The following is a 25260-nucleotide window of genomic DNA, read 5'->3' as shown; positions in this document are numbered from 1 at the left end:
ACGCAGTTTTTCAACAACAAAAAGTAAAATTGGAAAATAGAGAAATATCTCCCTGAGATTAGGGCTTTCTAAGTAATGTAGAATACTAAAATTGTTACATATGAAAATTTTATTTATGTTAAAAAGCTTAGGATAAAAAGAAAAATGTGTGTACGAATACACTTGATGAAACTGGCGGAGGGGCCCTGTTGGAAACTCAGGAATAGTAGAGATATATTTCTAATGGAATTGCGGGTCGGACAGGTCCTCAGGTCGAGAGGTTCACAAGGCGGAAGGTCCTCACGTCGGGAGGTCCGGAAGTCGGGAAGTTCGGAGGTCGGAAAATCCCCACGTCGGGACGTTTGGAGGTCGGAATGTCTTCCGGTCGGGAGGTCATCCGGTCTGGAGATACGCAGGCCTGAGCTCTGCAACTCCGTAAGTGCTCAGGTCGGAAGATCCCACGTCTTGAGGTCCCCAGGTCGGGAAATCCTGCGGTCCGACGGTCGTCGGGACGGTAAGTCCGTAGGTGGGAAGGTCATCAGGTCGGGAATTACTGAGGTCGGGGAGTTTGTAAGTCAGTTGGCTTGCAGTTGGATCAATAAAGCGGAAAGTCTGCGGTCGGTCCAGAGAGTTAGATATTGAAGAAAGTGAGAATGACAATGTGGTCGGATGAGGACACGTGTGAACACGAGAAGTGTTGGCTGACCAAGGAACTGTGGGCCCCTACACAGGGCAACCGACTGCGGTCCCGGCTACTGAGCAACCGACCAGCTTTATTTGTCCTATCTCCTTAGATGGGCAGACTGTCCTCTACACAAACCTCTGCGTCTGTCTATACTTCTTCCTTGCCCGACCTTCCTCTTCATAGACATCTGCGGCTGTTCGACATTTTTTTTCCGGACTTTTGGGCCATTCGGTTTATATCCTGACCGATCCAGCATCCTACTGCCATTATTTATTACTATTATTATTTTTTTTTATGCTCAATAATAATTATATTTTATATTTCTTCTCTATAATTTTTATTTTACTTTTTATTTATTTTATCTTATATAAAGATATTGGATAATATAATATTGTTCATTATATATTGTTTGAAATTAAATTTATATATTTATTAATTGAGTACAAATTTCAATGATAGATTCAATTAAAATTAATTTTGTATTTTATATTTTTATTTTTATTTTATTTCAATAGTTGAATAATAAATATAGTTAATTATTTTAATTATTGTCAAATAAAAATTAACATTTAAATATACATGTATGATATAATACTATTTTAGAAATAGTTATGATTAATAGTTGATTAATTCATTTCTAAATATTTTAATTATGTATGCACTCGTGCATAGCACGGCTTGAAATGGTAGTTATTTTAATTATTATCACGTTATTATTTTGTTATGGTTAATTATTATCTCTAAGTTGGTCAATTGATTTTGGTTTTGGATTGTAAATGTTTTCTGTTATTAGTATTTGTTAGGGTATTGAGTGGTAAATGCTTGCTTATTGAATAGGAAAGTGGTGATTATCTACTTTTAGACTTATTCAGGGCAACATACCTTGCATTAGGGAATAGGCACACGAGCGAAACTTTCTATGTTGAAAAACATAACAGGTTATAATCTTTTCTTCAGTCGGATTCTACTTGTTCAAAAATGACGAAATTGTTGCATAAAAATCGTTAAAAAACTTTGACACACTGAGCGGGGATAAAAAACACATAGACGCAGAGGTGATAACACAGTATATAAAAACAAAGATATCAGTTGTAATCATTCAATATTAATCTTAACAAGGATGAAGCTGATGAGATAATGCATGTTTCATCATTATGAAAGTGATGTTGCACTAAAAATCTTGCCCCCAGAATTTTTGGAGTTGCAGCTGTAGAATCGATTTTATTCTATCATACAAAAATCATGTTGAGATGAAATGGTTCTAGGCATTAAGACCACATTAGACTTTGTTGTATACCAAATAAGTCTGGACTAAATTAATGTAAGGCTGTAATGGAACAGCATATGCATCATATATGTAAATAAAAGTTTTCTGTCGTTAAGTATATGTATTCCAGTTTAGCAAAGAGTATGCTGTTGGCAGCAAGAATCTTCTGCCTGAAATCCGGTACTGTAGGCAGTTATCTCCCATTAATCTAGAGATTAGTGCTGGCAAACAACAATGGTAATATATCCACATACTTGATCTCTAAACCATTAATGGACTTTGAAACATCTATGGCTGTGTATATGGATTGATTCATTCCCAGCATTTCCTGTACAACATTGTCCAATAGCAGGTGATAAGCAGGACATTTACAAAGAAGATTAGCTTAGGAAGATTGAAATATAATTTCCATATTGCTAAATAAATCAATACATAACACAATATAAAAAAAAATGTTTACTGTATAGTCATTTGAAAGCAAACATAGTGCATAAATTATTGATTGTTAACATTAAGGGGAACAATCTCGTTACGAAGGGAAATTGGAATCACGATAAAAAATGTCATGTAATGACAAGTTTGATCACCACTACAATACGAATTTAGATTGAAACTATTGTTGATTTCTTTGATAAATTACCGGTTGATACTATATCTTAGCAGGATCTTCGATGCTCAATTCTGATCTTAGATGTTCGAAAATGTTTGGATCAAAGCTGAAGAATTAAATAGAAGATCATTACCTAATTTGAAACGCAATAATATAATATAAACTGCAATGAATGTCCAACGTAGTTATGAACACTGGATTCTTTAGTTTCAAATAGCTTCTGAAAGCGCATGCCATCTCCTACTTTGGTGTGGTATATAGCCTTCACATATTTTGTCAGAGGTATAACAAACTCAAAGTGTTGACATCTGACAACAAATAGGAGAGCAATCTATAAGAGATAATATACGTACATAAGGTGCAGATGATAGAAAGTCAGTTTACATATATGCTACATGAAAAAACCATAGATGCATAACAATATAAATAGCTAAAAATCAGCTTGCATCAAACAGTAGGAAAAAGCAGGACTGAAAATTCTGACAGAAATAGAAGATTCATGAATAAATAAATGCAGCATAACTGTAACTCACACTAACAAAATTAAGTGTATCATAAAAATATTAGAGAACTTACCATGTTTGATTTAAGCCTCCATAAAAATATAATCCATGAAAAATCACCCGAAACAAACTAAAGACGGCATGAGATGTGACCAAAAAAGGCAAAAACTGAATAAAAAAGAAATAGATTGTTGACAATAATGTGGGAGTAAGGGTAGCAGGTGGGCTCTTATGGATGCGGACTATGTGGGATTTGGAAGTGGAGGTATATTAATGCCAGCCAATTGTAAAAGCTTCTTGTAAACTATGTTTCTCGTCCAAGAACAATGCATTCCAGTGTTGATGTCTGAAGGAATGAGGACATGCAAAGAGTCAAAAGATTTTGCTCGTGATAGTGCAACATATAGTTGGCCATGCATAAATACCGGTTGTTTCATGTACACTCCAACAACGTCTAATGTCTGCCCTTGTGATTTGTTAATGGTCATTGAGAAGCACAACTTCACTGGAAATTGAGTACGTATGAACTCAACAGAGCATTCATGTATATTGTTAGGCTTTAAAGGTATTCGTGGTATGAAGCATAAAGTTCCTTTTTGCGGGCCAGTTGCAATCTCTGCTTGTAAGAGATTGCGTGTAATTTGCTTGCAAACAAGCCGTGTACCATTTGAAAGGCCATTTGTGGGGTCTAAGTTACGCAATAGCATTATTGGTGCACCTGTCTTCAAAACTAATCTATGAGGTGGCATACCATTAGGTGTCAAAGTATTTAGGTAATCTTCATAATGTGCTTGTTGTGATGGATCTTTAGTTACATCTCTTGCAATTAGTACGATTGGTTCTCCAAACATGCTTTCAATTATTTGATTGTTAATAGTATCAACTGTCTCGTTGGTTGGTGTCAATATAGATCTACCAATTAATGCAGCAGAGGAACTTGGATGGAGTAAATTATGTGGGTAGATCTTGTCAATTAGTTGCAACAAGTCATTATTTTCAGAGGTAATCAATGAAGTTGTTGGGATCTGAATCTCTCCTTTGTTGTTATTTACACAAGAGTTGTTCCCTACTTCCTCAAGAAATGCTGCAAATGATTTATCGTTTTGTGCTCGCATGTTGACAGTTAAGTGAAACTTATCTGCATGTGTAAATAGAGGAGACGATACACAACTTGCTTCGATGTACTGGTCCTTTGTTCCGTCTCTTATGACAGGAGTAATTTGACGGAAATGCCCCCCGAAGATTATAACTTTACCACCAAAACTGATGTTGTTATCCATAATATCTCTCATAGTAATGTCAAAAGCCTCAATTAGTTCACGTCTTGCCATTGAAATTTCATCCCAAATAATTAGGTCGGTATGTCGTAACTCATTTGCTAAGGTAGACTGTTTGCTTATCTGACAAGTCTTATGCTCATTAATATCCAATGGCAATTTGAATTTTGAGTGGGCAGTTTGGCCATTAGGAAGGAGCGATGCAGCAACTCCAGATGTTGCTACAGCAATAGATTTAATGGTATGATCAGATGTGTATGACAAAATAGCAGTGTATAAGAAAGTTTTCCCAGTACCAGCTGGTCCATCAACAAAACAGACATAAGGTTTCTTGTTATGCAGTTTCTCAATAATAGTGTTAAAGACGAAATGTTGTTGTAAATTAAGTTTGTCAATAATTCCTGGGAGTGTGACCAGGTTAAATTCTGCAGGCGATGGCTGTTGTGAAGTTATTTCAATTAGGCCATTTTCGGACTGTTCGGGCATGCATATTCCAAAGTCATGAATATGCATACCAAATGGTTCAAGGAATTTTTCTACAATTATGGCAGCAGCACGATCAATAGGAAAAAGTGGAAATGAAGACGAGATTGTGGTAATTGGGACACAATATTGTTTGAACATCTCCCATAGTTGTATAGGTTCAGATGGTGTACAAAAAACAAGTATGGTAGCAAATAATTGTGCAAAAGCATGGGGCATTTGAAAAAGTGCAGCTTCTCGCAAACAATCCACCAATGGAATATCACTCTCTAATAATCCTAACGCGACGCATGCATTTCTAAATGAATCATGTATAACACCATCAACTGTTCTTAAGTCCTCGTATGATACAGGAGCACGACGGTACTGCAAAAGAAGGCGAAGAAAATATCTTTCTTGGTCAGTTGGCCTTGCTGTAACAATCCTCCCTACTATTGAACCTTGTTTGCGAAAATTCCAATTATTGTGTGCCCGATCCCATACGAAATGTTTTGGGAACTCTTTGTAAAGTAGATTAAGTGCCTTGGCATATGCGTTGGTTGCATTCATGACAAAGAATTCAGTAAGCATAGTTTTGTGGGCACGTGCATTTGTTACAACATCTTGTAAAGAGTCTGTTACTTTGAATGAAGTGTACTGAAAATTAGGTAAATGCAATTGCAGAGCAAGTACAGGAGGGTGCATATCTGTCAAGGGGAATGCAAAAATACGCCAACAAGCTTCAGGTGGAGCAACCCAACGGCCAGTTTGGAAATCAATAATCTCATCACGAGGTGTGTCGGGTGTTACTGAGCCCACAGTATAGGCAACCCGATCATGACCTTTATACACATATTTGTAGAGATATTTTACAAGTTTGACACTCGAGCATACTTCCAAGTTTATATGACAATCAAACTTAGCAAGTAAATATGGATTATATGGTACCACCCAACGGTTGTCCAAAGTACGTCCACGCACAATAACAAAAATGCCATTATTTTGTCTTTTATACTTAGGATATCCATTTGGAGTATGAATTGTTTCATCCACAAATTCCTTTGGGTAATGATTCTTACATTGTCCATCAACCATGCACACATTAGTTGGGTTTTGAGAGCCACAAGGACCATGCATCATATGTTTCAAAACGAGTTGCAATAAGTAGGGGTTTAAGTTACTATTAGGAAGTTCTGCAGATATAAATTTGTCGTAGCTTGTGGGGTTGTGTAATTTAAATTGTGGATACATGATAAGTAACATATGGGCATGTGGCAATCCTCTTTTTGAAACTCAATGACATATGAATACGCCTGCACTTTACCTAGCAAGTGTTGTTTGAAAAGTTCGTTTTTTAGTTCTTCTAGTTTCATTCTAAACACACGAGCAACAATGTCAGGTCTATCAGTTGATAATTCAAATGGTTCTAAGAGTTCTTGAATCTCTGGCCATTGTGGATTACAAGTGATTGTAAGGAAAAAATCAGGCTTACCAAATTCTTGTACAAGAGCCATAGCATTCATATATCTTTGTTGCATGTCACGGGGACCACCAATGAAAGAAGATGGAAGGACAACTGGTTGTCCAATCATAGATAACGGTTCATGTTGGGATTGGTTAAAAGCGTCTAGAATACCCTGCATGGTGTCGTGACGGTGTTGTTTTTGCACTTGTTCAGACCTGAAAAAATCTAGCCTTTGAGTTTCTATTTTTATGTACTGGTCAGTTATATATTGTTGTAACAAACGACCAGTATGTAATAGTAAAGTAGGACTTGTAGGCCGTATTTGGAGGCGACATGCATAGTATTCTCTAATAGAGACATGACTCTTGTCCATCCGGCGTTTATTACGTCCTAATTGCATACTGTAATCTGAGGAGCTATTTATTGATAGGTCAACTTGTTCAGTATGAAACGACTCTGCTGATAAATTAGGTGTGGACTGTGTAGAGGAAGACGAAGATGTAGCAGAACTTTTGAGAATGCCGGGATACCAACCTGACTGGCCAAAAGGATGGATCAATGGATATTGAACAGGATCATAGGCATAAGAATAATAATCAACCTTTTTCACAGAACCATCAACCGGATATACTTGTATCTCTCTAGATAATTGGGGACAATCTGAAGACCCATCTTGCCATATAATTGATATATCATCAACCCGTGGAAGATTATACACTCTTCGATCTAATCGATTGAAGGTTTTTAGAAATATTTTATAGTTATCAAGACAAGGCATTGTATACAATTGACGGAATAAACTTGCATAAGGGTTCAGATGAGACAACTCAATCAAGATTGTAACAATAGATGGATGTAAAGTAGGGTAATTACTCAAACGTGTGGCAAGCTCTTGTGTAGGATCATAGTAATAAAGTTGCAGGTTTCTCGGTACATTTGTTGAGGGAAGTAATGAGTTAATGAAATGGTGAATTGTATTGTTAACACGAAATATATATAAGTTGTGATCATTATTACATAAAGATACGTCATAGTGAACTCCTAATGTAGAGAAAGCAAAAGAGTTATTATAAGTTCTAACATAGGTACGAAAATGAGATGATAGTTCATGGCGATTAAGGAAAAGGTCTTGCAAAGGAGGTGGCATGTCCAATAGCGGTAAGGAAAACTTCCCACCAGCACAACATAGGGTTTTATGCTCACGGTGGAATAATAATGCACCACAGTAACGACATTTTGTCGGTTGGGGTGCTACCCAAGGCGACACATAAATGGCAGACAATCGTAGTAGTGGAGAGCATGCTGGCAAGATGAGTAAAGTTTCAATAGATACGAAGATACATAATAAATTAAGTAAAGTAACAACATTTAAAAATTTAATAAACTAAAAACCGAAAGTAGAAGACAGAATGTGCATACATGTTTGGTTAACCGGCTGACTATTAGTTGTTTGGTTAGCTGATCGGCGATCACATGTTTGTTGCCGACGTCTAATACATTGCAATGACTGAGATTGTGTCATGGGCTGTAAAAAGTAGTTGTAGGTAGAAAACAAATAAATAATAAGAATTTGAGAAAAGTAAAAGACACAAAACGAAAAAAAAAAGTAAATAAGAAGGTTACTTATGCCCGACAAAGTAAATATAAATTGATAACAACATACAAGTTTTAATACCCAAATCAACTAATACATTAGCTTTACTTTTAAAGTCAACTATAGAAAATTAGTAAACATGTTTAATCCATTTTTTTCGTGGTAAAAACAAAACTTTCTCAAATAATTCAATAACAATGAGATATAAAGATAATTTCTTTGCACTATAAAATTTAACTGGGGAAAAACAAGCATGTTTAAACAGAAAATATACCTTTTTTTTGCACAAGATTACTCTATGTTTTGACCATTTCTTCCACAATCAAGAGCCCTGAATATGAAAATCAGAAATAACAAAGAGCAAATTTATCAACGTTATTGCCGAATAAGTCGTAAAAATAAATATGCTACTCTAAGTCCAATAGTTTACATAGAATGCAATTTATAAGGTCAGAGAGCAATTCTTAGGGCCATTTGCATCATAACATATTGAAATATGACATCATAGTCCAGAAAAAATAGAACCAATTCTACCGTAAGCCTCGTATTCCAGCTGCCCGAAAGATCATGCAATAAGTTGTGGCTCTTATTCTTCCCAAATTCAGTGGGTAAGAATTAAAACGTTGACAAAACAGAATAAAAATAGCCCTTCTTTTAAAAGACGCCAACAATAGCAGTAAGTAAATTCTACGGAAGCAAAAACGAGTCAAAACTTACACTAAAAGTGGTTGAGGCAGAGATCTGTACTTTCGATGGCGAATCAAAATTGCGCTTCTGGTTCACAACAACACAGATTACACACGGGAAAGCCCAACTGTTTAGGAAAACTACATTGTGATGAAGATGATGATACAGAAAGGCGTGGCTGGACGCCAAGAACGGCGGCCTGACCTGCGATTTCAGGAGGTAAGCGGAAGAGCAGAGCAAGTGGGTGTGTGAATAGACAGTTGTGAAGGGGTTGTCGATAAGCAAATCAGTACAGAGGTAGGTTGAAGGGCTAAATTGTTATTTTCGAAATAAGGGGCAGGATAGACATTTCAAGTGACACATCCGTACAAGCTCGTCTTTTGAAGCTAGTACAAACGGACGGGAAATTGTTATTTTGGAAACGAAGGACAGGATAGACTTTTCAGACGCTAAAAAATCAAATTTAAGGTGTTACGTACAAAAATAATAATAATAATAAAAATAATGGTAGCAGGGTCTTGAACGAAGGTAGGACCTGAAGTCGGGCAGAAAAGTAGAAAAATTTGCGCTCAGGTCGGGAAGTCCTCAGGTCGGGAGGTCCTCAAGACGGAAAGTGGTCAGGTCGGGAAGTCCTCAGGTCGGGACGTCCTCAAGACGAAAAGTGGTCAGGTCGGGAAGTCCTCAAGACAGAAAGTGGTCAGGACGGGAAGTCCTTAGGTCGGGAAGTCCTCAGATCGGGAGATCGTCAAGACGAAAAGTGATCAGGTCGGGAAGTCCTTAGGTCGGGAAGTCTGCAGGTCTGATGGTCAGCAGGTCGGACAGACATGTTTGATGGTCAGCAGGTCGGATAAAGTAGGTCGGCTGGTCTAGCAATTGGTCTCTGGAATGGTCGGTCGGGCAAGTTGAGTTCGGGAACTGATGGAAGCATCTGGCGAGACGGTGCAAGGCACGTGTCAATAAAGGAGGAATTAGAGATTCCTAATCTCATGCGCTAAATAATCAAATTTAAGGATATTTTCCATATCTTTGAATTTTGAAAGTGGTCAGGTCGGGAAGTCCTCAAGACAGAAAGTGGTCAGGACGGGAAGTCCTTAGGTCGGGAAGTCCTCAGATCGGGAGATCGTCAAGACGAAAAGTGATCAGGTCGGGAAGTCCTTAGGTCGGGAAGTCTGCAGGTCTGATGGTCAGCAGGTCGGGATAACTACCCGAGTTTATGTTCTACAACATTTGACATTCTCTGTTATAATGAGGTTTCGCGTGGAATAAGATTCTTGTTTCCTTACTTTGATGTTAATTGTCTTTGTTTCGACAGAAGAAATTTAACCTCTTTTGAAATACAATTTTTTCAATCCATTATTTGAGAGGTGTGTATCATTGTCGAAATGTCTTCTTTTGACTTTTTTATCATTCATAGAATCGATTGAATTTCTTGTGGCTGCATTGAATCCTACATCGATTACAAATGTCATTGTAACATGTTTTGCATTCTTAACATGTTTTACACCTAAACTGCTGTAGAGTCAATTATAACATCGCATAGGCATTAAGAGCGACCGTAAATCCTCAGATATCCATGAAAGTTCAAATCAAACACTTCGTTGGTTCAACGAATTGTCATACGGCACTTGCAATTTTATCTGCACTCATCATTGGATTACGGTAAATGTACCAACACCATACACACATAACACACATACGTATACAAAGTCCTACAAATTTTGTAGAAGAACTGAAATTACAAAACAATCAATTACAAAAAATAAAAAAATAAAAAAATAAAAAATAAAATATCACCTAGCCGGATATAATAAGATTCAAAATCCACCAGGCGCAAGAGAAAGAAGACAGATACTTCAAGTTCAATCAAAAAATCCAAATCCAAATGTAACAAAGGGGCGATAAGAATGATCAGGTAGAGCTAATACATGATAAACAGCCATCATATGGGCTATCAATCCATCTTTATTAGTCATCACTTCATTCTAACACACCAGTTACGGATGAACACAATCATCAAAATCCCAGGGGTTCTCAGATAAGCCCAAAAGAAAAAATTAAATAAACTATTTGTACGTTTCACAAAATGACACAACCGCCGAAGAAGAGGAAGAAGGAGAGGAGAAGTCGAACCTTACAGCAAGCGGATGGCAGACGACGGCCGGACAAAGACGACGGCGACGTCGGAGGGGACGATGAAGACGAAGCCGAAACCGGAGAAAACGAAGACGGATAAAACAAAAAAAAAAAAAAAAAGAAGGGAGAGAAGAGAGGAGGAATGAGTAGAGAGGTAGAACAAAGATTTAATAAGAGAGGATGTGGAAGAGGAGCGGCGGTGGGCGGTTGATTTAGGGTTTTGGGGCTGTGCGTGGTGTTTCTTTAGGGTTGTTTTAGGGCGGCGGCGCCGGGCGGTTGATTTAGGGTTTTATTTTTAGGTTTGTTTTAGGGCTGCGGCGGCTGTTAGATTCAGGGTGGATTTGCTTGGGCCTTTTATTTTGAGTCAGTGATTTGAATAAAGATATTATTGATATTTTGAATATAAAATTTATTTTTAATTATAATATAAAAAAATTATGTATATTTGATTTGATATTTTTTTAAAAAATATAATTAATTAATAATAAAAATTTTGACAAACTTTCGAAGCAAAATTTTTCTGCAATTTTGTAATTTTTTATTTCACAAATCGCAACCTTTGGCCGCAACGTGCATCGCAGGAAATCCATTTTTGCTGATACATATTCGCGAAAATCCACAAAGGAGTTTTTTTGGGTGCCCACTCTGTCTCGATGGACAAACTGACCGTCATTCGTATGTCGGGTCTCGAATTCGCTGTTGCCTGCCGGGACCGACATCGACAATGATCCTTTCGAAGATTCGCCTATAGAATCATTGTTACGTGTTCTCTTTTCTCTAAACGATAAGGCTTACTGGTCTTCTCGCATTGCGCGGGTTCGTCGGCGCCCGTGCGCGAATCCTCGTTCGCAATATACGGTCGGACGACGGGTCCGTGAACGGCGGACAAGGTCGTCGTTCGCGACTTTGGTCACAACGTGCATCGCAGGAAATCCATTTTTGCTGCCTACATATTCGCGAAAATCCGCGCAGGAGTTTTTAGGGGCGCCCACTCTGTCTCGATGGACGGCCTAACCGGCATTCGTTCGTCGGGTCACGAATTCGCTGTTGTCTGCCGGGACAGACATCGACAATGATCCTTTCGCAAATTCGCCTATAGCATCCTTGTTATGTGTTCTCTTTTCTCTAAACGATAAGGCTTACTGGTCTTCTCGCGTTGACGCGGGTTCGTCGGCGCCCGTGCACGAATCCTCGTTCGCAATATACGATCGGACAACGGATCCGTGAACGGCGGACAAGGTCGTCGTTCACGACTTTTGGTCATCACGTGCATCGCAGGAAATCCATTTTGCTGCCTACATATTCGCGAAAATCCGCGCAGGAGTTTTTAAGGGCGCCCACTCTGTCTCGATGGACGGCCTGACTGGCATTCGTACGTCGGGTCACGAATTCGCTGTTGTCTGTCGGGCATTCGTACGTCGGGTCACGAATTCGCTGTTGTCTGTCGGGCATTCGTACGTCGGGTCACGAATTCGCTGTTGTCTGCCGGGACAGACATCGACAATGATCCTTTCGCAGGTTCGCCGACACTCGTGTGTGAATCCCCGTTCACAATATACGGCTGAACGACAGATTCGTGAACGACGGTCATCATTTGCAACTTTTGGCCGCGACGTGCATCGCAGGAAATCCAACTACTCACTCCATTTTTTAAATACTTGAGCACAATATTTTTTGTGTTTCGAAATATTGTTTATTTTTGTCAAACTATAAGAAAAGTACTATTTTCCCTTATTATATATATATAAACCAAATGAAGTATTTCAGGAGAGTAATATTTTATTCACCACTTAATCTAATAAAAATTAACACTTTGCAATAATTTAGATGGAACAGATATAAACATAAAAAAAGAATCCTTAAACAATCATAAATCACTTAAAACATCTGTTCTATTCCAAAAACCACTAAAACATACATATATGAATTACCAAAGTTTCGCTCGACAGAACTCGTCTGGCTGTTGCCTGCAATAATATCTCTACTCAGATTCAAATTGGTACGATGCAATGGCCTGCTAATGCTCTAATCAGATCAACCCCGAAAAGAGTCGATACGTTAACAAAATTCCAACAACCGAAGCCTATTAACCTTACTGGCAGTCGAATACACAGCAAAATTTTTGGGGGTCGATTTAGTGTTTAATTCTTCGAAATCGCCTCACTACAAGATTTTTGTCCGATGGAGAAGAAGCCTTCCATTAACGGATTTAAGGCAATACTCGGATCTTGTGTTTTGTCCGAGGAGACAACAAAGAGAGGGCAATTTAGGGTATCATGTGCTTGGAAAGATAACATTTTTGTAAGCGTAGTGACAAGGGATTTAAAGAAATTAATCTTGACTAACGGAGCACTTACCAGTATGATTCTGCGCTGTTTGATCCGCAAAATATCCATCTGTTTGGCAAAAGCCCGGCTCCTGTGTGAGAAGATGCTACGAAACTGTAATTGGAGATTCCTGTCATTATTCGAACACGCAAGAGGATTGTTGAATTGAATCAAGAAAATTGTTTTATGTTGCATACCAGAGGCTGCTTAAATTCTTCGATCCATTTGGTTTTAATGCTCCAAGTGTTTTATCTTCTCAAGAAAGTTTTGCATTCTTTGGTGGGCATCAGCAGGGAGGCGATCTGCGGCTGATAATTTATATTGTTCGAATTTCATCTCATCACACTTCAACGCAGCAGTTTTGCAAGCCTTGATGCTTCCTAACAACAAGAATGAACATATAAGAAAATTGTCGAAACAAAAGCATAGGATCATATCGTAAGACACAGCAAGCTTAGAAACTTCCAAGATCAGAAAATTAATAATAACAATAAACCCTAGAACCCGCAAACACCGAGAATTCCAAGAAACACATTTCATGTAAAATTAGAAAGCTGGAACTTAGGAGTTTAAAAACACAACTCAGATTCACTTTTCTTGTTATGCAATTCCTAACATCGAGGCAATAAATTTCCCAAATACAAAAACAACAATGGCCATGCCGTGGAATTTTGACCTCACTAAAACTAACACATGAAGAATGCATCAACCTCACATGAATTGAAAATTTGTGGCTGAAAACATTATGGTTGTGTTCTTTTGTGGATTTTTTGAGATTTTCACTATTCAAATAATCTTCTTCTCAAAAATACATCAAATCAAACCCCTATTTTTCATTTTTTATATTATACCAAAAATCAATTTTATATTCAAAACATAATATCGAACACTTATTTATATCAAATCAAAATTTTCAATTTCAAAAATCCAAATCCAAACCCTCAAACAAACAAATCTGATCAACATAGACCATATCTGATCAACATCAGAACCATCAAATCAATGTAGCATATTATGAGTTGCCCATATAATTAAACACCCATATACGGAAAACTTTTAGTTTCGAAAAGGTTGGAAGCCAAGAACTAGAATAAAATGGAATAGAGACATTGGCTTACCACTAAGGTCAAGAAGGTTGAACACCACAGGACAGTTTCCAATAGTCCTAACCAAGGTAACGGCTGCCCATACTTTCTGGTAATCCTCCTTTGAAGTTCGGAATATACAGAGTTTTGTAAGTGGATTCACATACTTCACTGCAGATATCAAAGTCGCAGCATCAAACACAACACATTGCAGACAAGTGAATTCATACAGTGATAAAGGGATAAGTGGCCCCAAGAAGTAGTCTCACCTTGGAATGAGTTTGTCGACGATGCTAGACCACATTCCCCAAAGTTTGAGAGAATGCTATCTTTGACGGCTTTCGATAAATTGAATTGAGTGATTATAATTGGGTCATCCGCCGAAAGATCTTTATTGGGATCCAGGAAAACCTCCATCACCATATATCTATTCTTAAATCCTACCATGGTGCTTCACCTTCAAAGTCGATCAAAATGTAAATTGTCAAAGTTCTACACATTCTTTTTTTATAACAAAAATGTACTCATTGTTAATTGTGTAGACAGTTGGTTGCATTGAAGATTATATACACAGAAACATCCGATTATAAATTTAACCAAAACATAAGGCAAAAAAAACCCTAATCTAATTCCTTCCATGTTTTGGACCTAGGCCTACAAACAACATACGTTTTTATTACACACAACATAATTAGTACTCCCTCCGTCCTAATACAATAGTCTTGTTTACTATTTTTGTTCGTCCCAAAACAATAATTTTATTTCCATAAATAACCATGTCACTATATACCTATTCTTACTCTTTCATTATTATTAAACATTTGTCATTATCTTTTACACTAATATACTTACAAGAGCAAAAACGTCTTTTACCTATATTTTCTACCCACTATCAATATAATATCAATATTCCTTAAATCTCGTGCCCAACACAACCAAGACTATAGTTCCGAAACGGAAGGAGTATACTGTATAAAAGTATGTTGTGTGCTAGTGTTGGTACTCCCTCCATCCAACCAAAATTGAATCATTTGATTAGGGACACGGTATTTAAGATAAAGATGTTTAATTAGGTAATAATAATTAGTTCTAATATTATTTTTTATATAATTAATAATATTTATAGTTTGAAAGTAAATTTAATATATATGTTTAAAAAAATCAAAATATATGTTTAAATATTTAAAAAATATATAGCAATTAAAAATATATGTAATATGAATATTATTTTGTAGAGAATAAAATTTTCTATAATATACATAAATAAAAAAATATTTTTGTTTATTTATAATTAACATAAATTTATGTAGTTTTAAATATAGATAAAAATATTTATTTTTTTTGAGGAGGGAGATAGAAATAAAAGGGTTTTGAGTGAGTCCTACTTCATTTATGATGTTATATGTTAAGTTGATTTATATATTTATATTTGTTAAATATGTTTAGATTTAATAATTTTTACAAAAAAAAAAAATGTGTCAATTGTTACGGAACATACAAAAATGGAAATAATGTCAATTGTGGTGGGACGGAGGGAGTATTTGTATTATATTAAATGTTTGTAGTAATCAAAGGCTGAACTCGGATGCAAACTTGAAAAATAATTTTGACAAAAGAAAATGAATTGTAGATGGATTTCAAAATTAGAAGATTTTCATTGACACCATAAAATCAAATTAAAAAAAACAAAAAAAAAATTCAAATTTGGGAAAACTCCGAGAACATTTGAATGTGTATCCGAAAAAGCGTTGGTACTCGATAACTCAAATATAATGGATGGTTAATGGTGAAGGTTCAAATATTTTTACACCTAAACTGCTGTAGAGTCAATTATAACATCGCATAGGCATTAAGAGCGACCGTAAATCCTCAGATATCCATGAAAGTTCAAATCAAACACTTCGTTGGTTCAACGAATTGTCATACGGCACTTGCAATTTTATCTGCACTCATCATTGGATTACGGTAAATGTACCAACACCATACACACATAACACACATAGGTATACAAAGTCCTACAAATTTTGTAGAAACCGACATATCCAATTTCACGAATGTTCACCAACAAAATTTCAGATCATACCAACATATCGAATTTACACAAATTTCTATCGCAGTAAAATCAAAGAAAAAAAACGAACAAAGAACACTACTATCACATCCAAAGCCAAGACCAAACAAAAAGGGGGAAATATCGAAACCTCCACAATAAAACTAACACAAAACTTCCGCCGTACATAAAATCAAGCAACCGCAGGCGAATCAATTTCAATCATAGAACAAAGAAATCATAAAATTCTCAAAAAAAAAAAAAAAAAAAAAAAGGAAGAAATCTTTTACCAGAGGAAGGCAGAAATCCCGATCAGCTACGACTGGTTGCGGAGCTCTTACTGAAATCGAACAAAGACTACCGAAAATCGACTGGCGTAGGATTCCTCCGGTCTGGAATTCCGAAGTATGCTTCGATTACGGACGTCTCCCTTCCCTGAGTCGCCTGTGTTGTCTTTTATTCTTTGACTTCGCCATCAACCCTCGAGTAGGTTTTTTAATGGAGTCACAGTATTTCTCAACGACTCCGTGGATCTCGACGCCGAATCGGGTTACGAAGCGGGTCGTGTATTACGAATGGTGTAGATTTATCTGGTTCTGAGATCCCGGTTCTCGTAATGGTTTGTTCGCTTTTTGAGATAAAATTCATTATTAATTACAACCATAAATGCATTTGCCTAACTCTAAGATCAAAATTTTCCTTCAATACGGATGCTATATACGTCTTTTTTATTTAATTTTTTTATTTTTAAATAAAAATTAGGGATCTATTTATTGTGCGTATAAACGGTCTCTTTACTTAAGGGGCGCTAGAGAAATGTATTTATTTTATTTTATTTGGTCCTTCTCTACAAATATTTAATTTTATTTTTTTTAATTTCATGAGATAACTAAATTTTTTTATTTTTTTATATAATACAATTACTCTTTTTTTTTTCATAAAATAAAGATATTTTTGTTTATTCTATATAACAAGTGAATGGTGTGAATCAAATGGTAAATAAAATTATTCAGCACTCTAACATAAAATTTAATTATTCTAATTTATGTAATTAAATAATAATAATACATAATATCTTTTTAAACATCAGTACACGTGTTGAAATTTTTTAAATTCAGCATTTGATCTATTCTGTTTAAAATAAAATTATGCAAATGACATAAAGTGATGTATAATTAATTATATATTATTTCAAAAATATTACAAAATACAGAAAAAAAAATTGTAAGTGTATTACGAAGGACATGATAGATTTTTCAGACGCTAAAAAATCAAATTTAAGGTGTTACGTACAAAAATAATAATAATAATAAAAATAATGGTAGCAGGGTCTTGAACGAAGGTAGGACCTGAAGTCGGGCAGAAAAGTAGAAAAATTTGCGCTCAGGTCGGGAAGTCCTCAGGTCGGGAGGTCCTCAAGACGGAAAGTGGTCAGGTCGGGAAGTCCTCAGGTCGGGACGTCCTCAAGACGGAAAGTGGTCAGGTCGGGAAGTCCTCAAGACAGAAAGTGGTCAGGACGGGAAGTCCTTAGGTCGGGAAGTCCTCAGATCGGGAGATCGTCAAGACGAAAAGTGATCAGGTCGGGAAGTCCTTAGGTCGGGAAGTCTGCAGGTCTGATGGTCAGCAGGTCGGACAGACAGGTTTGATGGTCAGCAGGTCGGATAAAGTAGGTCGGCTGGTCTAGCAATTGGTCTCTGGAATGGTCGGTCGGGCAAGTTGAGTTCGGGAACTGATGGAAGCATCTGGCGAGACGGTGCAAGGCACGTGTCAATAAAGGAGGAATTAGAGATTCCTAATCTCATGCGCTAAATAATCAAATTTAAGGATATTTTCCATATCTTTGAATTTTACTTTTTGTCTGTTGAAAAAATACATCAACACTTTATTTTCAGATTTTACTTTTTATTGTTGAAAAATTGCATCAACACCAATAAAAAATAAAATAGAGGAGAATGTAGATGAAATGTTTGAGATAAGAAGGGTGACCCTGCATCTCTTTATGAGTTTTGAAATGTAAAAAATAACAAGGATATTTCAACTTTGATAATTGTTACGCACAAAAAATAATAATAATAATAAAAATAAGGATAGCAGGGTCTTGAACGAAAGTAGGACCCGAAGTCGGGCAGAAAAGTAGAAAAATTTGCGCTCAGGTCGGGATATCCTCAGGTCGGGAGATCCTCAAGACGGAAAGTGGTCAGGTCGGGATGTCCTCAGGTCGGGAGGTCCTCAAGACGGAAAGTGGTCAGGTCGGGAGGTCCTCAAGACAGAAAGTGGTCAGGACGGGAAGTCCTTAGGTCGGGAAGTCCTCAAGTCGGGATTTCCTCAAGACGGAAAGTGGTCAGGTCGGGATTTCCTCAAGACGGAAAGTGGTCAGGTCGGGACGTCCTCAAGACGGAAAGTGGTCAGGACGGGAAGTCCTTAGGTCGGGAAGTCCTCAAGAAGGAAAGTGGTCAGGTCCGGAAGTCCTTAGGTCGGGAAGTCCTCAAGACGGAAAGTGGTCAGGACGGGAAGTCCTTAGGTCGAGAAGTCCTCAAGACGGAAAGTGGTCAGGTCCGGAAGTCCTCAGGTCGGGACGGCCTCAGGTCGGGAGTTCCTCAAGACGGAAAGTGGTCAGGTCGGGAAGTCCTCAAGACGGGAAGTGGTCAAGACAGAAAGTGGTCAGGACGGGAAGTCCTTAGGTCGGGAAGTCCTCAAGACGGAAAGTGGTCAGGACGGGAAGTCCTTAGGTCGGGAAGTCCTCAAGACGGAAAGTGGTCAGGTCCGGAAGTCCTCAGGTCGGGACGTCCTCAGGTCAGGAAGTCCTCAAGACGGAAAGTGGTCAGGACGGGAAGTCCTTAGGTCGGGAAGTCCTCAAGACGGAAAGTGGTCAGGTCCGGAAGTCCTCAGGTCGGGACGTCCTCAGGTCGGGAAGTCCTCAGGTCGGGACGTCCTCAGGTCGGGAAGTCCTCAAGACGGAAAGTGGTCAGGACGGGAAGTCCTTAGGTCGGGAAGTCCTCAAGACGGAAAGTGGTCAGGTCCGGAAGTCCTCAGGTCGGGACGGCCTGAGGTCGGGAGTTCCTCAAGACGGAAAGTGGTCAGGTCGGGAAGTCCTCAAGACGGGAAGTGGTCAGGTCGGGAAGTCCTCAAGACGGGAAGTGGTCAGGACGGGAGGTCCTCAAGACGGAAAGTGATCAGGTCGGGAAGTCCTCAAGATAGAAAGTGGTCAGGATGGGATGAGGGACATGATAGACTTTTCAAGTGGCAAACCCGTACAATCTCGTCTTTTCAAGCCAGTACAAGGGTAGGTTAAGGACTAAATTGTCATTTTTGAAATGAGGGGCAAGATAGACTTTTCAAGTGGCAGGTCCGTACAAAACTCGTATTAAACGTCTTTTCAAGCCAGTACAAGGGTAGGTTAAGGGCTAAATTGTCATTTTTGAAATGAGAGGCAAGATAGACTTTTCAAGTGGCAGATCCGTACAAAACTCGTATTTATATGATATAATATATATATTAATAAAACAATATGTAAAAATATTATTTAGATTTAAATTCAAATTTTAAACTAAGCTAAAAACCAAACAAATGATTTTTGGTGGTTTCTTTAGTTTATTAGTATTATTATTATTATTATTACCTTTTTATATTTAAATTTTATTATTTGGATTTCATGGTTGTGTTCATTAACTATTTTTGAGTGATATAGAGTACATAAATTTTCTCATTTTTAATTCAACAGCCATAATTTACTGTCTATTTCAAAATAATAATTTTATTACCAATAAATAATCACCCGTTCTTACATTTAAAATAAAAAAGTGTTTTTAATTTATACCTTTTACACACTATTAAAAAATAGTACTCCAAACAAATATGTCTTATATATTTTAACAATTATAAAAACTTCATTAATAATTTTTACTGTTTATTTACCTATTAATTCAAAAAGTTATATATTTATAAACCAAATTTATATAATATTGATAAATTACAAAATCATAAATATACTTATCCAATTTAACTATATTTTTTTATTTAATTTAATTATATTTTATATGACGTACAAAGTGGAGTAATATTTATGATGTCAATAAACGGTGTCGTTTCACTGCGATGGAGGTGCGAAGTGCTTGAATCGGCGTCGAGAAGGTTCAGATCTGTACAGTGAGCATAGAGCAAGTGACAATTCCCTCGAAATCCCAATTTTCCAGATTCGAACCTGAGTTTGATCGTTGATGGATGATCTTTGGCCGTGAAAAATATATATCATGGCGAAGCATTCAACCGTGTCATCAATTTCAGGAGCGAAGAGATGGCCGTTGGTGATATTGCTATGCGTGGCTTTCTCATCCGCCATTGCCTTCTTAGTCGGAGCAGCCTTCAATTCCTGCCACTCTCGCGACTTCGGTGAGCGGAATACCTTCGTGACTCCAATTCGTTCCTTCAACTCCGATGGCGGGGTCGCTGAGAAAGAAGAACATGAAAATCCGCTCGGTTTCATGTCATCGAAGCTAGTTCTCTTTGTTTCCCACGAGCTTTCTCTTTCTGGTACTCTACTGCTTCCGTCTATTGCTTTTTTCATATCGAAAGATTATTGGGAAGTTATTTGATTGATTTTGAATGCATTTATAGGCGAGACTGCAAATTGATTATTCAATTTTTTGTTCAAAATTGTGCATAGGTGGCCCTTTACTATTAATGGAGCTTGCCTTTTTGTTAAGAGCTGTTGGCACAAAGGTCGTGTGGATCACTAACCAGAAGCCAGCTAAACCTGATGAAGTGGTTTACAGTTTGGAACAAAAGATGACTGACAGAGGAGTGGAGGTTTTGATGAAATTAAAATCTTGGTTCCATTAGACTCCTTTGCATGAATTCATCGTCATCGATAGATTTTATTGTTGTCATTTTAGGTTTTATCTGCCAAGGGCCAGGGAGCTGTTGAAACAGCTCTTAAAGCTGATTTAGTCATTTTAAATACTGCCGTGGCCGGCAAGTGGCTGGACGCTGTGCTCCAAGAAAATGTTCCTCATGTACTCCCCAAGGTTTTGTGGTGGATTCATGAGATGCGCGGGCATTACTTTAAACTGGAGTATGTTAAGCACCTCCCTTTTGTTGCAGGTGCCATGATTGATTCACATGTTACTGCCGATTACTGGAAGAACCGGACACAGGAACGTTTAGGGTATTACTACTTTGTGTTCTTGGATATGAAATATGAATGATTCATCTGTTTGACACCATCTATATGTATCTCTGAAAAATTAAGGACTCTTACAGATGTTTTTAAACTATAAGAACGTGTAGTAGTGGCAGAAAGCATGTTCACTAGCCCCAATTTTCGGTACATATGTTCTCATTTTTCAGCATAGCTATTGTGTTGGTTAATTTGATTCTTCTTGCATCTTTTTTCAATGTTATTAGTAATATTTGAAACTGCTTGGACATGAAAATATAGTTTACCCAGCTGATGATTGTCATTTTACTGATGATTACTGAAAGAGCCGGACTCAGGAGTGATTAGGGTATTACTACTTTGTGTTCTTGGAATACGAAGGACTCATCTGTTTTCAAGACCATTATTTTAGCTGGACTCCATCTATGTGTATCTCTGAAACATTAAGGACTCTAGGGTGTAGTAGTGGCAGAAAGTTTGTTTACTAGCCCCAATTTTCGGTACACTTGTTCTCACAGCATAGCTATTGTGTTGGTGGATTTGATTTCTTCTCGCATATCTTTTTTTAATGTTAGTAATTATATTTGAAACTGCTTGGCCATGAAAATATAGTTTACTAGCTTATGATTGTCGCGTTTCAATTAGCTTCCCCCTTCAAACATTTGATTTACTCAAGATTTTGTTGAATATGTTTTCTTTGTGTAATTTATAGTTTCTCATTGTAAGAAATGCCCCAAAGTATCATGTTTCGACTTCCAATGGTGCAGGATTAAGATGCCTGATACATATGTTGTTCACCTTGGAAATAGCAAGGACTTGATGGAAGTAGCTGAAGACAGCGTAGCGAAAAGGGTCCTTCGAGAACATATCAGAGAATCACTTGGGGTGCATAAAGATGATCTTCTTTTTTCCATAATCAACAGTATGATTTGCTAACAACCAAAGAGTATTTTGCTTTATCCGTTTCTTTGCTTTGTTTTGGGAACATACTCCACAAACATCGTATCTTCCCAGTAAATATCACAACTTTAAGATTTATTAAGAGTGCCACCAAATCCAGTCTTGATTGAGCTTTTTCTGTCAAGTTAATTGAATTCACCATGACCTTTGCATGCATGCATTACGACTTGGTCGCTGTTAAAGTCTCTCATGAAAATTTGAGACCTCTAGTTCATTTACTTCTCTCTTTGCTGCTGCATTCCTGAAAAGAACTTGTTAGGCTAATTTTATTTTTTTTTAGGGTGTTTTCCCTTCTAGTTATCAATTCTATTGTGCTAAATGTTCGATGAAAATTTTCCTGGAACCTTTCTTTTAATAGAGAATAATCAAGATTTATACTTCAGAATAAATCCCTGAAAAATATTATCGAATGTGTGTCATTTGTTATGACATTTTCTCAATTCTACTTTTTCTTTTCTCTATTTCAGTATATGGGCTCTGTAAGCAAGACACTTTTCTTATCAGTGATTCCACTGACCACTTTGCTTCCGAACTCAATATTATTTGCTGCTGCAGGTGTTTCTCGGGGGAAAGGCCAGGATCTATTTCTTAAAGCTTTTGATGAAGCACTGCAACTCATCAAAGAGAGAAACCTTAAAGTGCCCCCATTGCATGCCGTTATAGTCGGAAGTGACATGAGTGGCCAGACTAAATTCGAAACAGAATTGCGTAAATTTGTTGCAGACAAGAAACTGCAGAAGGACGTGCACTTTGTTAACAAAACACTTAATGTTGCCCCTTATTTGGCTTCAATCGATGTCCTAGTCCAAAATTCTCAGGTACTTGTTTATTTTTAAGTTTCATATTTTGGCATGTAATACTGAGGGTTTGCTTGGTTTTGGTTTGAGTTTAATGTTTTTATTTGAATTTTGATTTAAATAGTATCTTAATATAATATTTTGTAAAAAAAGAAATAGTCCCTCCATCCCAAATCAAAGGGACCATTTGGGATTTTGTAGTAAATTAAGAAATAATAGTATTTTATTAGTTAGTGGAAGTGTTAAAGAGTTTTTGAGATGTTTGCCCTTTGATTTTATGTGTAATAATATGTTTATAATTTAAGGAAAAGTAAAGGGTACTTTGATATATGAATATATGGTTACTTCTTTTAAGATAGAAAAGAGATACTTTGGAGTGAGACGGACGAAAATAGTAAAAGGAGTACTTTGAATTGAGACAGAGGGGTAGTATATATTTATTGCGAACCGTGCAAGGTGAATATTAGTATTTTTAGTTTGAAACCAAAAATAGAAAAACCCTGAATCTTCAAACATCACTCATTCCATTACATTCCTACACTCTTCTGTGAAGCTCCTATGCTAGTTTCTTAAGTATTGAATTGACCTGCCCATTGATGCTATTAGCCACCGCGGGAATTTAAAGAAAATTTAAGATGTTTATTCTTGATTTATGCATATGAAGTGATGGCTTTTTTTCCCTCTTATTTGGTATAAGCCGGTGACTTACTAAGCTTAAAATGGTGATAGCCTAATAGAGTAGCATTGTCTAGAACGAATATATATATATATACTATAAATGTATTTTTATCTATGAGTTATTACATTGTGCCGAAGAGACCATTCACTTCTTTTCGTGAAATATAGGCCCGGGGAGAATGCTTTGGTAGGATAACAATTGAAGCTATGGCATTCCAGCTGCCTGTCCTGGTGAGCTTTATAATCTTTCTTTTCGTCTTCCTTGCTCGAGACTTGAAAGAGAATATTTACACTTTTAAAATAATAACTTCCTTGTAAGTCCATGTCTCATTTTTCCATATGAACCAAACATTTCAAACAATAAATTGCAAAAATCCCCTTCAAACTGGCTAATCCTTCCCTCTTCCACTCTTTTATTTAGTTCATGAAAGTAATTTAAATCATGCCTTATCATATATATATATATATATATTATCAGGGCACTGCAGCCGGTGGTACAACAGAGATTGTAGTGAATGGAAGCACCGGATGGTTGCATCCGGCCGGAAAAGAGGGTGTAACGCCTCTTGCTGAAAATATTATCCGACTGGCGACTAACCGAGAGATGAGAATGACAATGGGAATGAAGGGTTATGGTCGGGTCAATGAGATGTTTCTGGAGCATCACATGTCGAAGAGAATATCTTCGGTTTTGAAGGAGGTTTTGCAGAAGGCGAAGAAAGGAACTCATTGATTCGAAAAAGATCACATAATATCGAAAAGAGCCCGAAAATACCGCATCTATGTATCTATCCATGTATCAGGTACATACTCTACTTCTTACTATTACTGCAAGCTGATGGAAAATTACAACTGCTGTTATTTTTTCAATGTTGAAAATATCAGTTGGCTATGCAAATTTGTCTACTGATTTAGAATTTTTAATTTTTTTTTTTCAATCGATCCCACTATTGTAGACATTTTTATGTTATTCTTAAGTTTTAGATACTAGTGTAGGTAATCTATTGATTTGTGTGTTTGTTTTGTGTTTTTAGTTTGATGTGTTTTTTAATGCTTACGTACGAAAAAGTCTGTCATTAATATAAATTTTCTTTTTGTTGAATTACCTACTTTTTTTTTTTTTTTTTTTTTTTTTGGAGTGAATAAAATATCGGATTATTATATTAAAACGTTGTATATGTTCACATAAAATGACTATTTTTAATAGTGTCCGAAGAATATTTGTATAATTTTACAAAAGGTAAAGAGGGGTATAAGCATGTTTTGTATTGTTTTTATAATATTAATTAGTAAGTGTTTTGAAAATTTGGCTGAAAGAACACATTTATATTTAATTTTTCTTTTTTGTTTTTTTGTTTTTGTTTTTTTATTTTTTTTTTATTTTTTTTGTCTATATGTAAATTGATAATTATAAGTGAATTTTATATGATTCGCCTAGTGCGATTCCTCTGTCAGACGTAGTTCGGCATCAAATATGTGTGTTTAGGGAATTATGAGAATTAGAATGATAAAAATTAATATTTAATATACTATTTTTATATAATAG

The 25260-nt window shown here is 36.7% G+C and overlaps 4 protein-coding genes and 1 non-coding gene across 9 annotated transcripts; 1 reads left to right on the top strand and 4 right to left on the bottom strand.

Moving 5' to 3' along the window:
• Nucleotides 1-1973: 1973 nt before the first annotated feature.
• LOC127264505 (uncharacterized) lies at nucleotides 1974-4449 on the bottom strand. The gene is made up of 2 exons (XM_051294064.1): nucleotides 2675-4449; nucleotides 1974-2259 (listed from the first exon to the last, which is right to left on the bottom strand). The coding sequence occupies exon 1, from the start codon at nucleotides 4373-4375 to the stop codon at nucleotides 3287-3289; it is 1089 nt and encodes a 362-aa protein (XP_051150021.1). The 5' UTR covers nucleotides 4376-4449; the 3' UTR covers nucleotides 1974-2259; nucleotides 2675-3286.
• On the bottom strand, nucleotides 4441-5878 carry LOC127264348 (uncharacterized). Its single transcript, XM_051293829.1, has 2 exons — nucleotides 4643-5878; nucleotides 4441-4542 (listed from the first exon to the last, which is right to left on the bottom strand). Exons 1-2 carry the CDS (start codon nucleotides 5876-5878, stop codon nucleotides 4441-4443), a joined length of 1338 nt encoding a protein of 445 aa, XP_051149786.1.
• Nucleotides 5879-7691: 1813 nt separating this feature from the next.
• LOC127264506 (probable ribonuclease P/MRP protein subunit POP5) lies at nucleotides 7692-16687 on the bottom strand. 5 transcript variants are annotated; one of them, XR_007841730.1, is made up of 7 exons: nucleotides 16415-16679; nucleotides 14344-14531; nucleotides 14108-14245; nucleotides 13187-13369; nucleotides 13020-13103; nucleotides 8117-8173; nucleotides 7692-7773 (listed from the first exon to the last, which is right to left on the bottom strand). XR_007841730.1 is itself a non-coding variant. In XM_051294067.1 (5 exons), the coding sequence occupies exons 2-4, from the start codon at nucleotides 14519-14521 to the stop codon at nucleotides 13221-13223; spliced, it is 465 nt and encodes a 154-aa protein (XP_051150024.1). In that variant the 5' UTR covers nucleotides 14522-14531; nucleotides 16415-16687; the 3' UTR covers nucleotides 12502-13080; nucleotides 13187-13220. The 5 variants fall into 5 exon arrangements, 2 of the variants coding, with proteins under 2 accessions (XP_051150024.1, XP_051150022.1); XR_007841731.1 differs by lacking the exons at nucleotides 7692-7773; nucleotides 8117-8173 and adding an exon at nucleotides 12502-12889 and having other exon boundaries at nucleotides 13020-13080; nucleotides 16415-16687; XR_007841729.1 differs by lacking the exons at nucleotides 7692-7773; nucleotides 8117-8173 and adding an exon at nucleotides 12502-12889.
• On the bottom strand, nucleotides 10432-10512 carry LOC127264609 (small nucleolar RNA Z102/R77). The gene has a single exon (XR_007841792.1). It is a non-coding gene; the product is annotated as a small nucleolar RNA Z102/R77 (small nucleolar RNA).
• Nucleotides 16688-20205: 3518 nt separating the features above from the next.
• LOC127264509 (uncharacterized) lies at nucleotides 20206-24816 on the top strand. The gene is made up of 7 exons (XM_051294075.1): nucleotides 20206-20654; nucleotides 20788-20930; nucleotides 21017-21288; nucleotides 22047-22201; nucleotides 22795-23057; nucleotides 23883-23945; nucleotides 24193-24816. The coding sequence occupies exons 1-7, from the start codon at nucleotides 20375-20377 to the stop codon at nucleotides 24445-24447; spliced, it is 1431 nt and encodes a 476-aa protein (XP_051150032.1). The 5' UTR covers nucleotides 20206-20374; the 3' UTR covers nucleotides 24448-24816.
• The last annotated feature ends 444 nt before the right edge of the window (nucleotides 24817-25260 follow it).

This window comes from Andrographis paniculata, unplaced genomic scaffold, assembly GCF_009805555.1.
Source record: "Andrographis paniculata isolate CXL003 unplaced genomic scaffold, ASM980555v1 Contig70END, whole genome shotgun sequence".
In the NCBI taxonomy this organism is placed as follows: domain Eukaryota; kingdom Viridiplantae; phylum Streptophyta; class Magnoliopsida; order Lamiales; family Acanthaceae; genus Andrographis; species Andrographis paniculata.
The sequence above is the reverse complement of the archived record's forward strand: the minus strand, read 5'-3'. Positions and strand labels throughout refer to the sequence as shown.